Here is a 16429-nt window from a genome sequence, read left to right on the forward strand (position 1 = left end):
TTTGAGCTTTATTTAAATTTGATTTTTTTTGATGGTGGATTTTTTAAGTCTAATACCAGATCCTCAGGGGAGGGAGGGAAGAATCTTTTAATTAAGTTTCTATTTAGGTATCAGGCAAATCCTATCAATGGCAGATGAAGCATAAAGCTCTCATGGGAGAGTAAAATTTGTAATTTGAGTGATCAGGTGCTTCATGCCTCCCTCAGTAGTTTGAATGCCACAGTATTATATTGCCTTATGTGAAAATCCCTTAGAAAGAGGATGTTACATTGCATTTGAAAGCTGTTACTGAGTGTGAGTTTAGCACCAGTAGCTCCTCCCATATGTTGTGGGATTTTGGCCTCAGTGACTTAACTTGTGACCTCACTTTAAGTTCGGGAAGCAGCTTCTAAGTCTGTCTTTGCCAACTACCTAACCCCTTGCCCCTTTGTCCTGGTGATAAATAGCTACTAGTGCTGCTTTTGTTCAGGGCTGAGAGGTAGATTTCTTTTTACACCCCACCTTCCACCACTATTCATCATGATGGTGGTTTGAATGGCAAATGGATCTCTCACATGGTGGTGGAAAAACCTGGCTTTTGATTCCTCTTATCCTGGTGTTTAGAAGTGAGTCAGGCACAATTAAGAGCAGCCAGTAAAAAGTGAGGAAGTGCTAATGGCCTTGCAAGCATTGTGCTCAGAGTGGGCTGTAGAAATGAGCATCATCCCTCGGGATGCTTTGAATGCTGGAGATTCTGTTTATTCGCAAAATTAGAGGAACCTTTTTATATCCTGCACTGGGAGATTTTCTGATGTGGTATGTCTTAGGACCACAGTCAGGTCTTTCATCCTGCTAGTGCACCCCTCATGGAGAGAAGGGAAACTTAGAGCAGCCGGAATGGTGAGTAGTACCATCACACTCCTTTTAGCAGGGCAGAGCTGCACCTGGAGGTGCTCTGCCAGGATGGAGGGGGACTAGGAGATGTAGGGAATCACAGCTGTGGGACAGCTTTGCAACTGACCTTGTCAAAAGCATGCAGACTTATCAGAGTTGGGCTGGTGAGGAGCAGATCACGCTCCCGGCCACTAGGATCACCTGCACAGAGGGCTCCTGAGAGGCTGTGTGGGCAGGAAAGCTGTCAGCTCTCTGTCTCTGCTAGTCTGAAATGGGCATATTTCTGTGGAATATTTTAATTTCAGATAATGGTTTTTACTTGTAAAGTGCCTCATGTGAAACTGTCTGATGAGCATATAGCTGTACTGTTCTGTCTCAGCACGATGAAATGTTTGCTGACCTGGCACATTGCAGGTGATTAGTAGTGTTTGCTGTTGGAACAAAGTGCAGCTTATCCTGGTCATATTTGACCAAAATAAGGTCTTTGGAGGCAGGGAATGTGGACGTGTCAAAGTTTTCAGATAAAAGGAGAGAGCAGCACAGCTGGTTGTGTGAGATGGAACACGAAGCAGCATGTGAGTCTCTCTCTGTTTTCTCTAAATGCCAAAGTCTAGTGTTTTCACCTGATCTGTTTTTGCTCCAAACCCATAAATGTCTACATGTCGTTATATTCCTGTAGGTGACCTTTCTGCCTCTGGCTCCTCTTCCTAGGGCTGACTGGTGACAATTTCTAAGGTAAATGCTGTGGGATGATACCTTGCAACTAGGTTCCTTCTTTGTGATCCACCACTGATTTCTCAGCTGCCTGAGAGGCAGGACAGACTGGCATTCTGTCAGATGTGTACCGTCGGGATCACCCACAGCAGGTTCTCTTGCCATCAGCATGGATCCCCTGGTGCTGGTTCATAGGATATTACAGACTCAAGTATCACAGTTTCACTCAGCTTTATTCTTTGTGGCTTAATGCACCCAGGACTGTGTAGACCAAGATGCTCATCTTGGCAAGGGCTGGACTAAAGCTAAAGGAGCAGTGACAGCTTGCACTGGCTGAGGCTTTGGCTAAATTAAAACACTACATCTTCAATATTTGTGTGCAATTGTGAATAATTAAGTGGAAAGGATGGTGAGTGTAGGCTGCCTGGCTTGCAGGAAGGTTCCTGGAAAACACGTAATTCTGAAGAGAAGAATGGATTTACTTTGTTGTTTTATTGTTAGCTTTTTGTCCCTCAAAATGCATGTAGCCTCTCAGTTGTAATGTGCATGGTGGATGAACTATGCCCGTGGAGATACTTACCTTCTGGAGCACAGGCTCTCGTGTTTTTCATAATCTGTGAAAAAGCTGCTATGTTTAATGAAAGCCCCCCCCGAAATCCCAGGCATACCATGGGGATTCTGCCAGCTGTAAGCAGTGGGGAAAAATGTGTAGGTTTCTGAGCTTTGTTGCAGAAAAGAATCTGTTACCTCTGGCCTGTGGCTCATGGGGTGAAAAGTAGAGTTGTGATGAAATTGTACAGGAACTTTTGAGGCGATCTGGGTGGTCCGTGACCTTGGACCAACTGCTTTGTCTCTCAGCACTTCTTTTCTTAGATGATGAAAGAATACAATGATGATAATACTTGTCTCTTAACATGGGTGTTGTGATGAATAAATTAATTGTTCGTTGTGCTGTTCTCAGTTACTATGGTAATTAGTGCTACAGAACAGCCTAAAAATAAGTAAGATCATTTAGTGAAGGATATTCAGGGGAAATCAGGGAGTACGTCCTGGGCATTTGCAGTAGCCCGAGTATGTTTTGTGCAAACGTGAATTTATGAAAAACATTCACCAATGCTGAATTTTTGTAGCAGAAATGCTTCCAAATATTAAATATGTTCCTTCCTCCTCATTATGTGTTTGAAGTGACTCTAGCACACATTTCCTTCCGTATCTGTGGGCACATGATTCTTGGTATTAGTTCTCCTATTGAGAACAGCACTCGCTCCTCACCCCATCTCCTTTACAGCCTAAGGGCACCTGAAATGAATGATTCTTTCTTCTTCATGAATCATACATACTCACTACTACTGCCAAAGAATTGTTAATGTGTTTGGGGAGTTTACATAATGAACCTTCCTCGGGAAAGGTGAAGTACTGTCAATGCACCTCCCTGCTGAAATTCTGTTATAACCTTGCTGTACAGCAAGTAGACTGCCTAAATCCATGTGTAAGTCTATGCAAAGTTTTTGAGGCTTTCTCTCAGTGATCAGTTAACTACATCAGCATGCCTCAGAGCCAGTCTTTTAAAATGTTATATGATGTTTAATCATCTGTGAATTGCATTGGATTCCACAGGCATCAATGAAGTGTATTTTTTGGGTTTTCAAGTTAGTATAGTTTTGGGCCCTAGTAAGTTAGGAAGTATGTGTTAAGGTAGTTCTGAGTTCTTCAGTGAAGGTGGCACCCCTTCAAGGCTGTGGTTTCCATTGCTTAATATCACAGGGGCTACCCTTACATGGGAAAAATACCATGTTGCTGGGCAAGGATTTGCCATTAATTACTGTGTTCTCTGACTTTATGTACAGCTCTGGGCATGGATGTTCAGTGTCTTCCTTTGCTGGGTTCCAAAAGTAGCTGTCTTTTGTGACCTGGCCAGTTGGGGACCAGTTTGTAGTTAATATTTGTGCAGAGCAAACCTGTGCTTTCTTCCTCTCACTGTCACAGCTGCAGCAACCTTCATCTGTTGACCTCCCACAGCACCCCCCCCACATTGTGCTGGGAAGCTGTCAATAGTAAGAGCAACGAATGCCACTTCTGAAAAAAAACATTCCTGGCCTCCTGCTCACCCAAACAAAGAGAGCTTGGGTCATTGCTGTGGTCTCCAACAAGATACTGGCAGAACAGATAGCAGGACTGACAGACAGCTGAAATACTTGTTTTATTCTTCAGAGCTTTACTGCTCTTGAGTCATACAATTTGAAAAACTCATGGCTTGTGCAGAGGGCAGCCCAGATCTGCAAGGAGGACCTTTGTGCCATGCTCTCAGCCACCTGGCTGCTGCAGGGGTCATCAGCTTTGCAAGTTTCCCCCTGGGTCTCTGTAACTGCTTGTGAATTCCTCTCCTTGCCGGCCAGTGGCAACTTTGTGGATGTAGAGCAGATGTACAGAAAAGGAAAGAGAGTAGGGCAGGCAGAGAGCTTTCCTGATACTTCTTTGCACAGTCTGTCTCTTCTTGCTTCCTTTGCTTCTGCTGCACCTTTCTGACACACGAGTTTTGGACCTTGTGGATTTTAATTTCCAGTTAGTTATTATTTGTGTTAAAAGTTAGATCTCAGCCCTGAAGAGCTTCCAGTTGCTGTCAGGTTTGTGCCAGGCAGTCACTGCTTGTCAGCTGGGGTTGTGTCTGTGTGTGTGGTTTCACTGTCATAGTCCCCAGCCCCCCATTCCACTTGTGTGCCCCTATCCATCCATGCCATCACTTTTGCAGAGACCTGTGGGTATCCCTGACAGTGTTTTCTGCTTTTGTTCCCCCGCCTGTTTTCCTGTCATCAGTCCCTTGCCCACCTTGGGTGTCACAGTGTGACGAGAGCAAATGACACAACAGTGGTTTTGGCTGATACTTGATGTCAGCTGTGTCCTCATGTACAGTCCTGGCTGCCTCTCCATCTTTGTGCTTGAGCCGCAGAGAAGAGTCCAGTCTGAGTAAGCTTTGAATGAGCTGTTCACCTGTGACAGCTCAGTACCTTCAGCTGGTGTGAGGGCAAACTAGAGCTCAGTCCCCTGTCCAAGAGGACATCTACTCTTGGCACAGTTATTAAAGTGAAGTGGTAGAAGAGTACTGGGAGCTCCCATGGATTTTTCCTTCTTAGCTACGTAGCGAAAATTTTTTTTCAAATTGGTTCTTACTGTAGATGATGGTTTGACTTTCTTTTATCCTGAAATTGAGCTGTGGCAGAGTGCAAGAGGGTTGTATGGTTGGAGATAAAATTGCATTGCACCTGTGAAGCTACATGTCTAACCTTTGAACGAGGCAATGCCAGCAAAGGCCACGGGGTTAGATGGCTGTGGCTACTCTTTAACTTGTCTTTAGTTCTGAAGGAATCATACTAACCTCTCTGCTTACTGGTCATTACTGATGATCCACACCTCTGATTATTATTTGAGCTGTTTTGGGAAAGTATGAACAGTTCATGTCATGTAGGTGGTAAGCCCTGTCTTAACCTTGCAGAGGTACTGATGTACATCTGCAGAAGGAGTACCCTCCACTCTGTCCTTGGGCAGAGTAGTCTTGGGACTAGGGGAAATGGTTTTAAACTGAGAGTAGGTTTAGGTTAGATATTAGGAGAAAAATTCTTTACTGTGAGGATGGTGAGGCACTGAACAGGTTGCCCAGAGTAGTTGTGGGTGCCCCATTCCTGGAAGTGTTCAAGACCAGGCTGGATGGAGCTCTGGCAACCTGGTCTAGTGGAAGGTGTCGCTGCCCACAGCAAGGGGGTTGGAATGAGATGATCTTTGAGGCCCTCCTATGATTCTATGATAAGCCTTAATTTCTGAATTTCTAGGTGTTAGGAATTTGTCTTGCAATAATACTGCAGTATTACTATATTTTGTTCCCCCACCTCTGTTGTCCTGTGATCAGTCCCTTGCCCACCTTGGGTGTCACTGTGTGACGAGGGCAAATGACACAACAATGGTTTTGGCTGATACTTGATTTTTTTGATAGATTTGCAGATAAAGCAGGTAAGAGCTCAACTTTGACTTGGATGGTGCATAAGTGCAGACTTTGTATGGATACTTCTGTTTAAAATGCAAATCTGCTGGGTTGCTTGTGGCTGAAAACTGGATCTGGTGGATTCAGTGATTCCTTCCTGAGTTTCTAAAACTAATTTCTATTCTGGCCTTTGTCTCTTAATATGTTTTTTTCAGCCAGAAATTGCCCAGCATCATGGACATCTCTCTTTCATTTTTCTCTCTCAGCTGCATGCTAGTCTATTATCATGTCAGCTCCTTTCTTGATAGTCTTCCTTTGTGTGTGCCTGTACCATAGGGATATGGAGATAGTAATAGATAAGGAAATAAAGAAGATAAAACCTCTCCTCATTTTCTTTCACTTTCCCTTGGTGTGGCCTGCACACAGGCAGCAGATGTGTAGCCCCTTCTGCTGCAGCAGTGTTCAGCTCCACGGAGTATCTGTTGATGCCTTTTTGTAGCATGGCACTGGTGTGGAGCAGGTGTCCCATGGGCTTCATGGTGGTGGGGGTCTCTCTCAGCAGTGGCCTCTGTGCCACACTGAGATAAAGCATCCCAAAAGTGCTGGTGGACAGTGTATGCCAGTTCCTTCTGCAGGCACTGTACGTGTTTCAGAAGCTTCTGCCTTCTTAACTGCAACCCTCACTCCCTCCTGAGTCAGGATTATCACTGCATATTTGTTGAAGCCTCTTGTGAGCCAAAATCCACTGCTGTTACAAAATCAGCAGCAGGGCCAGTTCTGCCAATGTCGGTGATACCAGTCACCAGCATCTGAAGAGATGACGTGAATTTTGTTTTCCCTATTTAAATACTGCTGAAGCAGGATACAGGACAGTGAGGTCCAGAGCACTGTCCTGCATTGCAAACCCCGCGTCCATGCCTGACTTCTCTTCTTAAGCTACAATATTTGTTTTACTGACATCAGCCATTGATTAGTATGTTGCAACCTAGTTGCTATAATCTAGAGAGAAGAGCAAGAAATTATTGTATAGAAAGGAGGAAGTCCTCTGAAAGCTGTGGTCCTTGGGTGCTAACTCTGGTTTGGCAATAACGTTGCAATAAGGGAAGATCAAAGGTCACCCTGCAAATATTTTGGATTTTCTTTATTCTCTGGATGCAAATGCAGGCTGATACTTTTTCAAACACAGGAAGGAAGTAAGGGTAAAATGTTGTAAAACTGTCACCCCCCTCATATTAATTGTGTTGGGAGTGACCAAAATCAAACAAAGCTAAACTACACACTGTTCAAGTAAACACAGATGCCTTTTTTTTTGGCAAAGATGTAAGTAATAAGTGGGAAAATGCGAATTGTAAAGGGAATCCCTTTGTAAGGAATAATTTAGAGCAAGATTAGTAACAATTTGCTTTTAATTCAGTGCATTATCTTTCTTTGTTATTTTTCTGTTTTATTTCTGTTCTTCATGGTGTTCAGTGGTCCTTGGTCTAAACAGAGCCTTTTGTCACAGGTGAGGTTTTCTTTAGTGAGAAGGTTGTTTCAGAGGGCTGTGTTCAACAAGCTGCTTGTGTAACTGGGCAAACAGTTAATTTGACTGAAAACGATGCCGTTCTTTTTCATTATGTGCAAATGTAGGTGTTGCAGTTCATTTGTGCACAGGCACAAGTTCAGGAGCCTGTGGAAAAGCTTCCATTTAAACATGCTTTTTCTTTCCCTCACCTTTCATACAGACTTAGCGGTTGAGCCAAATAGCTAAAAGTCCTCAGGGATTTAAAGGATTAAATGAGAACAATTGTTTTGGCACAGGAAGGGCTGAAAAGTCCTGGAAATATGACAGGAGGTAGTTGCTGTGGGACCCGGCTAGTGAACTATACAGCCATTCCTGTTTATGGGCATAAATGGAACTGTGAGTGGTGGACTGATGGGGGTGATGGGGGTTTGATTGCTGGGAAAATTGGGGAGAAAAAAAAAAAAGAAAGGAAACCTGGTGATAGTACTAATGACTGACCTGAAGCTTTGCCACTGGGCTGTTAGCTGAAGCTGGTGGGAAGATGCTTTCTAGTGAGGGATCGCTAATTTGTTTCTCCCACCAGATAACAAAGCCAATGTTAGTTTTCATTCCCTCTTGGCTGGACTGTTATGTTCCCACTGGTTCCTGTGAGTAACCTGTTCCTTCACGTTTTTCTGTTTGTCTCAGGTACTGAAAGTTTCAGGCAGGAGGTTTTCCTGTGCTCTCCGTAGCTGCTGCCCAGTGCTGCCCTGAGGAGAAGCAGTGTTGTGAAGGCGGGTGCTGCCCTGAGGGGAAGCAGTGGGAAGGCTGCTGCTCCTTGCCTACGGGGTGTCAGGGCCAGGCTCATCACAAGGGCTTCCCTGCACCGGCCACCATGGAGACTTTATCCCAGGACTCTCTGCTGGAGTGCCAGATTTGCTTCAACTACTACAGCCCCCGCCGGCGGCCCAAGCTGCTGGACTGCAAGCACACCTGCTGCTCCGTGTGCCTGCAGCAGATGAGGACCAGCCAGAAGGACCTGCGCTGCCCCTGGTGCCGTGGGATCACCAAGCTGCCTCCGGGGTACTCTGTGTCACAGCTGCCTGATGACCCCGAGGTGATCGCTGTCATCGCCATCCCCCACACCTCAGAGCACACCCCCGTCTTCATCAAACTCCCCAGCAATGGGTGCTACATGCTGCCCTTGCCCCTCTCCAAGGAGAGGGCGCTGCTGCCGGGAGACATTGGCTGCCGCCTCCTGCCTGGCAGCCAGCAGAAGTCCCTGACGGTGGTGACGATCCCCGCAGAGCAGCAGCCGCTGCAGGGCGGCCTTCCCGCCGAGGCGGGAGCGGAGGAGCCGGACCGTAGAGGCGCTGTGAAAAGCTCCACCTGGTCGGGGGTGTGCACTGTGATCCTGGTGGCCTGCGTCCTGGTCTTCCTCCTGGGCATCGTCCTCCACAACATGTCGTGCATTTCCAAGCGCTTCACGGTGATCTCCTGCGGCTGAGGTGGCAGGGGCTGTGCTCCCCTGGGGGTCGGGTTGGGTTGGGTCGGTGGTGATGGTATTGAGCAAGACAATTCTGTGCAGCTTTTCCCAGTGACTGCAGGACGCCATGCACCAGGGCAGTGGTGCCTGCCTGGCTGTGGCCCCTGGAGGGGTGGCATCAGGCCTCTCAGCAGCCTGCGGGGAAAATCACGTCCCGTGTCTGGCAGCAGTGACACTGAGGAGGACTGCATGTGTCACCGTAACCATTTATCAAAGGGACTGCAACTTCACAGTGATCTTTTTTTATTGTGTTACAAGATTAAAGACCTCTGTGTAGCTGGTTATACTGTGAAGTATACAGTACGGGCTCTTCTTTAAACACAGTATATTAAAATCAAAACTGCTCCACAGAGAATGAAATGAGAACTGGCGCACAACTGTACGAGGTGTTCAATACCAGTCCACACACACATTATTTGTTAATGAGGGGAGGGAGGGAAACTCATGAAACAGAGAAATCATTTAGCTAGTAAAGCGTTTTACATGTTTTAAACGGCGCATTAATTAAACCAAGTTAGGGAGTTGTACAATAGTTTTTAAAAGGAGGCATTTTACAAGCAATCATTTCTTTCCTTGGTATCTGTTTTTTTGCTTCTGTTTTTCCCCATATTTCCCCATTTCTTTCAACTACAGGGAAGTAGTATTTCCAGCATCTTTTATGTGAAGGAGTTTCCAAGAAGGGAAGCAAAAGTGGGCTAGAAGGAAAACCTAAAAATGCAGTCAAAACAGTTCTACCTAACTGGCTTTATGGAAAGGATGGCTTTGCATGGTAAACATTAGACATGCTGTTTTGCCTCTAGTCTGGCTGCAGACTTCCTGATGACCTGGCCTTCATAGCCATTAGTGAAGAAATGGGTCATGAGAAGTCCTAGAACTCCTGTGAGGATGTGATAACATATTGCTCTTAATTTTCTGCAGGTTAGGTTTACTTAATTGTTTTTGAAGAATTTAGACCCATTTTACCTTCCTCTTTCCTGGGAGTTGCAACTGTGCACCCATGGCTGGTGTGACAGAGATGTTGTTCTAAGAAAGCTTCACCATCGAAACTGAGACCAAGGACTCTTGTATACCATCATCTAGTAAGAGGCAGTGGCATATCTTGGAAAAGAATCGAGGCCAGCCTAACCTTTTACTGGGTGGGCCACTCCTCCTAAACTGCTGTGGCTGTCCTGGTATCAGAATGTCTGGGCGAGCATAACAGAGCCTCTTCCCATGTTTCAGTCTTACTAATGTTGATGTTCATAAGGACAGATTTGAAAAACAAATACAGGAAGTGTCTCCCTCTACCTGTGACTGTCATGAAACCCCAGTCATTTGCAGGTGACTTCTTGGGAAGAACCAAATTCCTGAATGTTCACTGCAGTAGCGCCTTGCTCTAAGCAGTCCCACTAGCTTTAGTAGTACTGCTTATAAGTAAAATAGAGCCCAGTGTGAATTTGGGTATTTGGCAAGTCTGAAAGCTGAAACTTAGGTGAGATTTAGGGATTGGATCAAGGGGCACATGACAGACCTTTAATAAGACAGAAAAATCTGTTAATTTGCACTGCTGCTTCTTGTGGGAAGAAGGCATAACCTCCCTGAAGCGAGAGTCCTCTTGTTGTCTGCCAACTGCTCTTTCTAGTACTTGGAGATTGCCGAATGCCATATTATAACATAGTTTTGACTATGCAGTGCCCAAGTTGGCCCCTTAATCGTCCTTGGTTTTCTGGTTGTGTCACAAAATCCAGTTGCTGGTTCACAATAAATATTCTCAGCTCTGACTTCTGTCTGGAGCATACCTCTGACTTCATGCTGGATTTCTTTCCTTCCCTTTTCCTAAACCACCATTTTCTTCCTTGATTCCCATTAACTGAAGAATAGAATATAGGGTGCTTAGTTGTGATGATGTGTATTTGGTCACACATGGAGAGGAACCATTGTGCTGATTTTTATCTACTGTCATATGTATGCATAGCACAGCAAAAAAAAAAAAAAGTCTTTAGATAACACACTCAATGCCTTTTTTGTGCGAGGCCCATGTGCAGTATGCCTTGATCCTGGTTTGCAAATGTTGTAATTACATGGACACCTCTCCGCAGCATGTTTCATTCGGTTGCAGTAGGGAACACCAGGTAGTCCCAAATGTGTCTTGTGAACGTGCTCGTCTCTTGTTGCCAGTAGGTAGCCAGATTTCTGCTGACATCCATGCTACTTATTGCTGCTTATAAAAATCCTATAAAAGATCCTGCCTTTTTTAAGACTCTTGAGGAACTGACCAGACACAGGACTTGACCCTCTACTGCCTTATCCTGTAGCAATTGCTGGGTGTGCCAGAAGCTTATGGCATAGGTGAAAGATGCTCTGAGAGCAGCGCTGGTGTGTTTTGCCCCAGCTTCTGCATTTGTTTATCTGAGTCATCAGTGAATGCACAAAACCAGCCGCGAGGCAGTGAAGGAGCAGGTCCTGGTGACACAGGTAATATTACCTCCTTCCAGCCATACCTGCCCGACGGAAGCTCTTGAGGCCGAGGATTCTCTGGCATTGCAAAGAAAGGCCCTCTTCATCTCCATAAGGAGAGTGCAGAATAAAAGAGGAATCAGAAATTAGGTTAAAATACCACACTGCATAACACATTATACAACAGGCAGCCCTGGAGTTTATCCGGAATTAATGATGTGTTATATTAGCAGAATGCCATCCTGTGCTACGTAACACAGTACATTGTTTCGTTAATATGAATTTCCTGTACTTTTGTGCCTGCTGAAGTGCATGTTTGACCTAATTTCTGATCCAGACATTTGCCTGCTCACAGCCTTGTGTAAGAGCAATAAGTAAAACCTCAAGATTTTTGCCTGCGTGTATGCGCATGGTGTGTATGTTCATTCCTTTTTATAAATAGGAGTTCTTGAAAAGTTTTTGTTCTGGCTTTAGACTGTGACTAGAATTTTAAATTTACAGCTGTCATATATGTTAGATCACCTAGCTTTTTTGCTGACTTGTGTAGAAATGAACTAAATAGTTTGTTGTAATGTACAGTGTTAAAATGTTTCTCAAGTATGTCAATAGTCATACTACTTTAAAAATGCAGTGCAGTCTGTCCCATTCCTTGGTTCAGTACCTGGCATTAAAAAGTGATACTGCTAATATTTTTTTAATTATTATTTTAAAAAACAGCCTTGTCTTTGTAATTTTTCCTCTGTGGAGAAACACGTTTGGGCTTGTGCCAAAATCATCAGGTTCTGGGTTAGCTTTTATTCTCTGGTGTCCAGTAAGAAGTCACTGCCCAGTTCCACGAAAAAGAAAGACAGAAACTTACTGTGACACAGTACTGTTAGAGAAACCAAAACTTCTGCTAAAATGTGTGGGTAATTATTCAAGCACCTGCATTTTTAGAGCACATTACTTTGTATGAATGTGTATTTATTTGCTTGTTTAATAGGAAGGATGTGTGTGTTGGGGTCCAGCTTCAGTTTTTCTCCTGGATGGTCCCAACTTCATTGTTGGCTTGTGCTTTTCTGGCAAACAGACTTTAGGGTTCACTCTGTGAAATTTTGTTTAGTGAATTTTAAAAATTCAAAATATGCAATTTTGGTATGCAGGATTTTTTTAGGAAATTGTGTGTTCAGTGATTGTTCATGCTTAACCAAGGTGTAAAGGAACCTGTATGTTTTGTAAACATGGAGCAGTCATGAGTCCAAAGTTTCATCTTTATTAATGAAGCTCATTCTGAATAAAACGTTAGCAGGAAAAGAATGATAGCAAGTGAATTATGGTTCCTCTGTTATTTTGCCATCAAATGAAGAGCATGGGAGGGAATTTGGCAGAATTGCTCCATATTTTATGGGAGGGTGGCTGAAATTCATCACTCAGCATTTTAAGGCAATGTGTAAAGTATGGGTTGTGGTAAATAGTAAAAGGGCATTCATGTTTTAATTGGTGTGGAATACAGAATTATAGCTGGTGACTACTAAGCCACAAAACTTTTTATCTGTTTTAATCAAATTAAAAATTTTAAGTAAGTGTTTTGCTTATGGAAGCGAGGGATTGTTGGCCTTCACTTAAGCTTGCATTGTACAGACCGATGCACTGGTTCCCTGTTCCCTTGAGCCCCCCTTCCCAGTCACATGACTGCTGCAGCCATGGGCAGCCAGCGTTTTTTGATAGTGCAAGTGCTTTTCTGGAGTAGACATGGTCAATATTGTACACTGGTTTTGTTACATTCACAGCAGGACTGAACCAAACCCATACAATTAATACATGGTTTGAACTCTTCTGTAGGTGTCCCAGAATCAAAAGCTCCAGGAACCAGTGTATTGCATAAATTGAGCCAAGCCTGTGTTCTCTGGATCTTTTCACAACAATGCCAGGGAGCAGAGGATGTTGCTTCCTCACACTCATGAGAATGGATCTGTACCCGCCATCTGCAGCTAAACTAGCCCCAGGGAATGGGGCCTGTTGGCATGAGACACTTGCATGAGTACTGCAGGAGATTATACATATCGAGTGAACGAACACCTCTCTAGTAGATGCTGGGGTTGAAATGCTTCCTTATCCCAATTGCACAGAAAGTGTGGCTTGAGGTTTGTTTTTTCCAGACTTTTTCTGTGTGTGGATGGAGGGGGGATGGAGGGAAGAAGCAATTAATTTAAAAAAAAAAAATTGTAGCAAATTAACCCTGGCAGCATCTGGGAGGCTGTTGAAAGATCTGCTGACCCTGAAGGCAAAGTTTTTAAGCAAGAGCTTCAGTAGGACAAGAATGCCTGGAAATGCAGTAGATTTAGAAGATTTAGATGCTGGTGACCTTTCTGGTGCTGTACAGTGTTTGTAGGCTTGTCAGATGGGCTTGTTGTGTTCTCTCTTTGTCTCTTTACCTCTTGGCATGCTTGTGTCAACAAGCAAAGCTTCTTGCTTCAGCCTCAGGTCGAACAATTTTCAAGACATTTCTTAAGTTGCTCTGAGCAACTCTAATGAAAAACAATTAACTTTCCAAGCTCAGTGAAATTTAATGCTTAATGAATGTTCAGAAAATGCATTTTTCAAGCATTTCCTTGTGCTTCAATATATTTTTATTGTAGTTCTAAATCCTGTGATTTTTTTGTGCTAATCATGTTCCTGAATATCAATTCAAGGGATTAGTTAAGATCCACAGGCAGAGGAAAACATTTCCCATGCATCCCACAGTCCCCCTTCAGATCTACATGGGTCTGTTTTCACTCTCCTTGTCCATTTCACACTGGAGCACAAAGGCTTGGAGATGAAATGGGAGTTCATGGGCATGCACGGAGCACCTACACATACAAGCACAGGGACGCATTCCCGTGCTGGGGGAGGGCATGCACACAGCACATGCTCATGTATAGTCAACAGGGGTCAAGAGGGCTGGTAAAAGAGCCTCAGGCTCTTCTGTGTCAGGAAGGCCATGTACTTTATGGTGCTGGGATAGTTCGGTAACATGAAGCTTTGTTACGGCTGTGTGGATTTCCTGTGGGATTGAGTTGCCACCCCCTCTGAGCTGTCTCCTGCAAACCGACTCCTACTGCTGTTGGATGGAACTCTCTGCTCCATGGGTGACGCCTCTTCTGGAGTTCAGGTGAGGAACCACACATTCCTCTGTCCGTTTAGGCTGGAATAGCCACCCAAAAGGGAACAACCAGATGCCTGGTCTTCTAGTTTATAAGGAGTTTGTAAGACCAGCTGAAGTTCTTCTGAAACAGAACTGCATAGAGCACTCTTAAAAGCTAGAAGGCAACATACAGACTTGGCGTAACTGGCTTGAAAGAGTGAAGACTGGGTGGAGAAAGAAAGGACACCTGAAAATGAGCACACAGTTAGACACTAGCCTGGAAATTCAGATCTGTATGTGCAAAAACATCCACTGGGCATGTTTTGCAGTGGCCTGCTGATGTCATTTCTGTCAAATTGTATCTCAAGAATGTCACTGAAACTCCAGATCTCGCTTTTCCTTCAACACCTTTAATCTGGGAAGCAGCCTATTTCAAAAGTGCAGTTTTCTACCTCACTGAAACACTTAATGGATGTACAGAAATTTTTTAGGGTGCTGAATCATCACTGAAGCTCAGGACTTGGACTAAAGTTGAACAGGAATTCAGTGCAGGAGAACTGGGATAAAAATGCAAAGTCTTTAATTCTCAGTGTGTGCAGTTGAGTCACATTGTTTAAAATAAAAACTTTGCATGCATGTCTCCCACAACAAATAATGAAGTTGGCAATGCTGATAATGCCAAACATCTGAAGACAGGTCTTAATGAACCTAGTAGATCTGAGAAGCTGAAGACAAAAGAAGTCACTGTTTGGTACAGTTACTGCACTCAAAAGAAATAGGTTAGGGGTCTGTAGCTTTCTGGCTTGGTTTTCAAGATTAAGTAAAAAAAACCTCTGAACTGAGAAACCTGAGTGGTTTCAGGCTGAAGGTTATTTACATTTCTATCTTGAGAGTTATGAAAAGATGATGTGTTGTCACTGCACTCATCAGTTTGGGAAGCATTGCCCCATAGGTGCCTGCATGCCCTGACTGGGTCTGAATCTGCTTGAGAAAAATCTGGATGTGCCTCAAGATCTGAAAAAAAACCAAATACAAAAAAACAAGAAAAATAATCTTCTGCAAGATGGTTTGAATTCAGGTGTCATTGTAAAGTGTGTGATCTCACTGAAGAATTTAAAAATGGTGGTGAATCTTGCAAGGCTGTCGAAGCAGTCTGTCGTGGTAGACACATGGGGCTGGCTGGCTACAAGCATAACAGGGAGATCAGTTCCCAAGTAGGGCCAATTTGCTGATTGAATTGCAAATTAATAATTTCTCGCCTAAATTTTTTTGAATAATGGTTGCAGATGTTTCTCGAAGATTGGGTAAGGAATGTATTTAAGTACTTGGGACATGATTCAGAAAATATGCTGAGAAAGCCCTAAAGTATTAAATCTGAGGAAGCCAAAGGGATTCAGTCACAGATGATTAAATGCTTTCTTGAACAGAGGTGGACTTTACATTCAAGTGTTTGTTTCTTGATGCTTGGCTAGTCTGCACAATTCTTAAGGAACATTTGAAGTAAAAAGCTGTGCTTTGGGGAACGCTTTATTTTGAAATTTGAAAGTATATTGACTAGGAGAGGCTCTTTAATACCCCAAGGCAGCTGTTTTCAATCATTTGAGTCTAAAAACTTGTATTTCTGTAGCTCCTGTTTTTAATTGCTTATTACGACATAGCTGTGAATTCTTAATTTATAGTGGAAAACCCCACAACCTTGCAGTTCAAACCCACACCAAAACCCACCTTAAAAAACTTGGGAGAAATAAACTGAATTCTGATCACTTCTTTTCTGCTATGCTGAAATGTTGAGGGATTTGCTAAACCTACAGGTTGATAAAACTGAATCCCTGCTTAATGGTATTTGCTAAACCAGCTAACAGCAATGGATATATAGTGTGTTCTTTCTTTTTGACCTCCCCTGGTTTAGAGAAGACAAGATTTGGACAGTTGTAGCTGGATTGAACAGCGTGATAAGAGTTGTAAAATGTTAGCAGCAAGGAGTGTGGTTTTGTGATAAACAAAGGATTGCAACACTGAATGTCTTTTGGCAGCCATCCAGGCGGAACAAGCATGCAGCAACTCCAGCAAACAACCCCTGGGATCGAGAGAAATGCAGGAGTAGTGCATAAACAAGGATATTTTTAATACCATAGATACTGTCTGTTATTGTTGATACTTGACATCTTTGAGTTGGGGTTCTTTCTTTTGTCCGTTGTAACAAGCAGCCTAAAAATCACTTTGTGCTGCTTCCTTAGGAGCGTGCGGTCTCCTGATTCCTCTTCTTCAGCCCTTTGTTTGGGCCGTGCTGTTTCCCTA

The 16429-nt window shown here is 43.8% G+C and overlaps 1 protein-coding gene across 2 annotated transcripts; it reads left to right on the forward strand.

Annotated features, from left to right (window-relative positions):
* The first annotated feature begins 1351 nt into the window (after positions 1–1351).
* On the forward strand, positions 1352–12335 carry RNF152 (ring finger protein 152). 2 transcript variants are annotated; one of them, XM_017738768.1, is made up of 3 exons: positions 1415–1448; positions 1553–1608; positions 7752–12335. In XM_017738768.1, the coding sequence occupies exon 3, from the start codon at positions 7939–7941 to the stop codon at positions 8548–8550; it is 612 nt and encodes a 203-aa protein (XP_017594257.1). In that variant the 5' UTR covers positions 1415–1448; positions 1553–1608; positions 7752–7938; the 3' UTR covers positions 8551–12335. The 2 variants fall into 2 exon arrangements, with proteins under 2 accessions (XP_017594258.1, XP_017594257.1); XM_017738769.1 differs by lacking the exon at positions 1553–1608 and having other exon boundaries at positions 1352–1448.
* Positions 12336–16429: the final 4094 nt, after the last annotated feature.

The sequence above is a fragment of the Corvus brachyrhynchos genome, unplaced genomic scaffold (genome assembly GCF_000691975.1).
Source record: "Corvus brachyrhynchos isolate BGI_N302 unplaced genomic scaffold, ASM69197v1 scaffold23, whole genome shotgun sequence".
In the NCBI taxonomy this organism is placed as follows: domain Eukaryota; kingdom Metazoa; phylum Chordata; class Aves; order Passeriformes; family Corvidae; genus Corvus; species Corvus brachyrhynchos.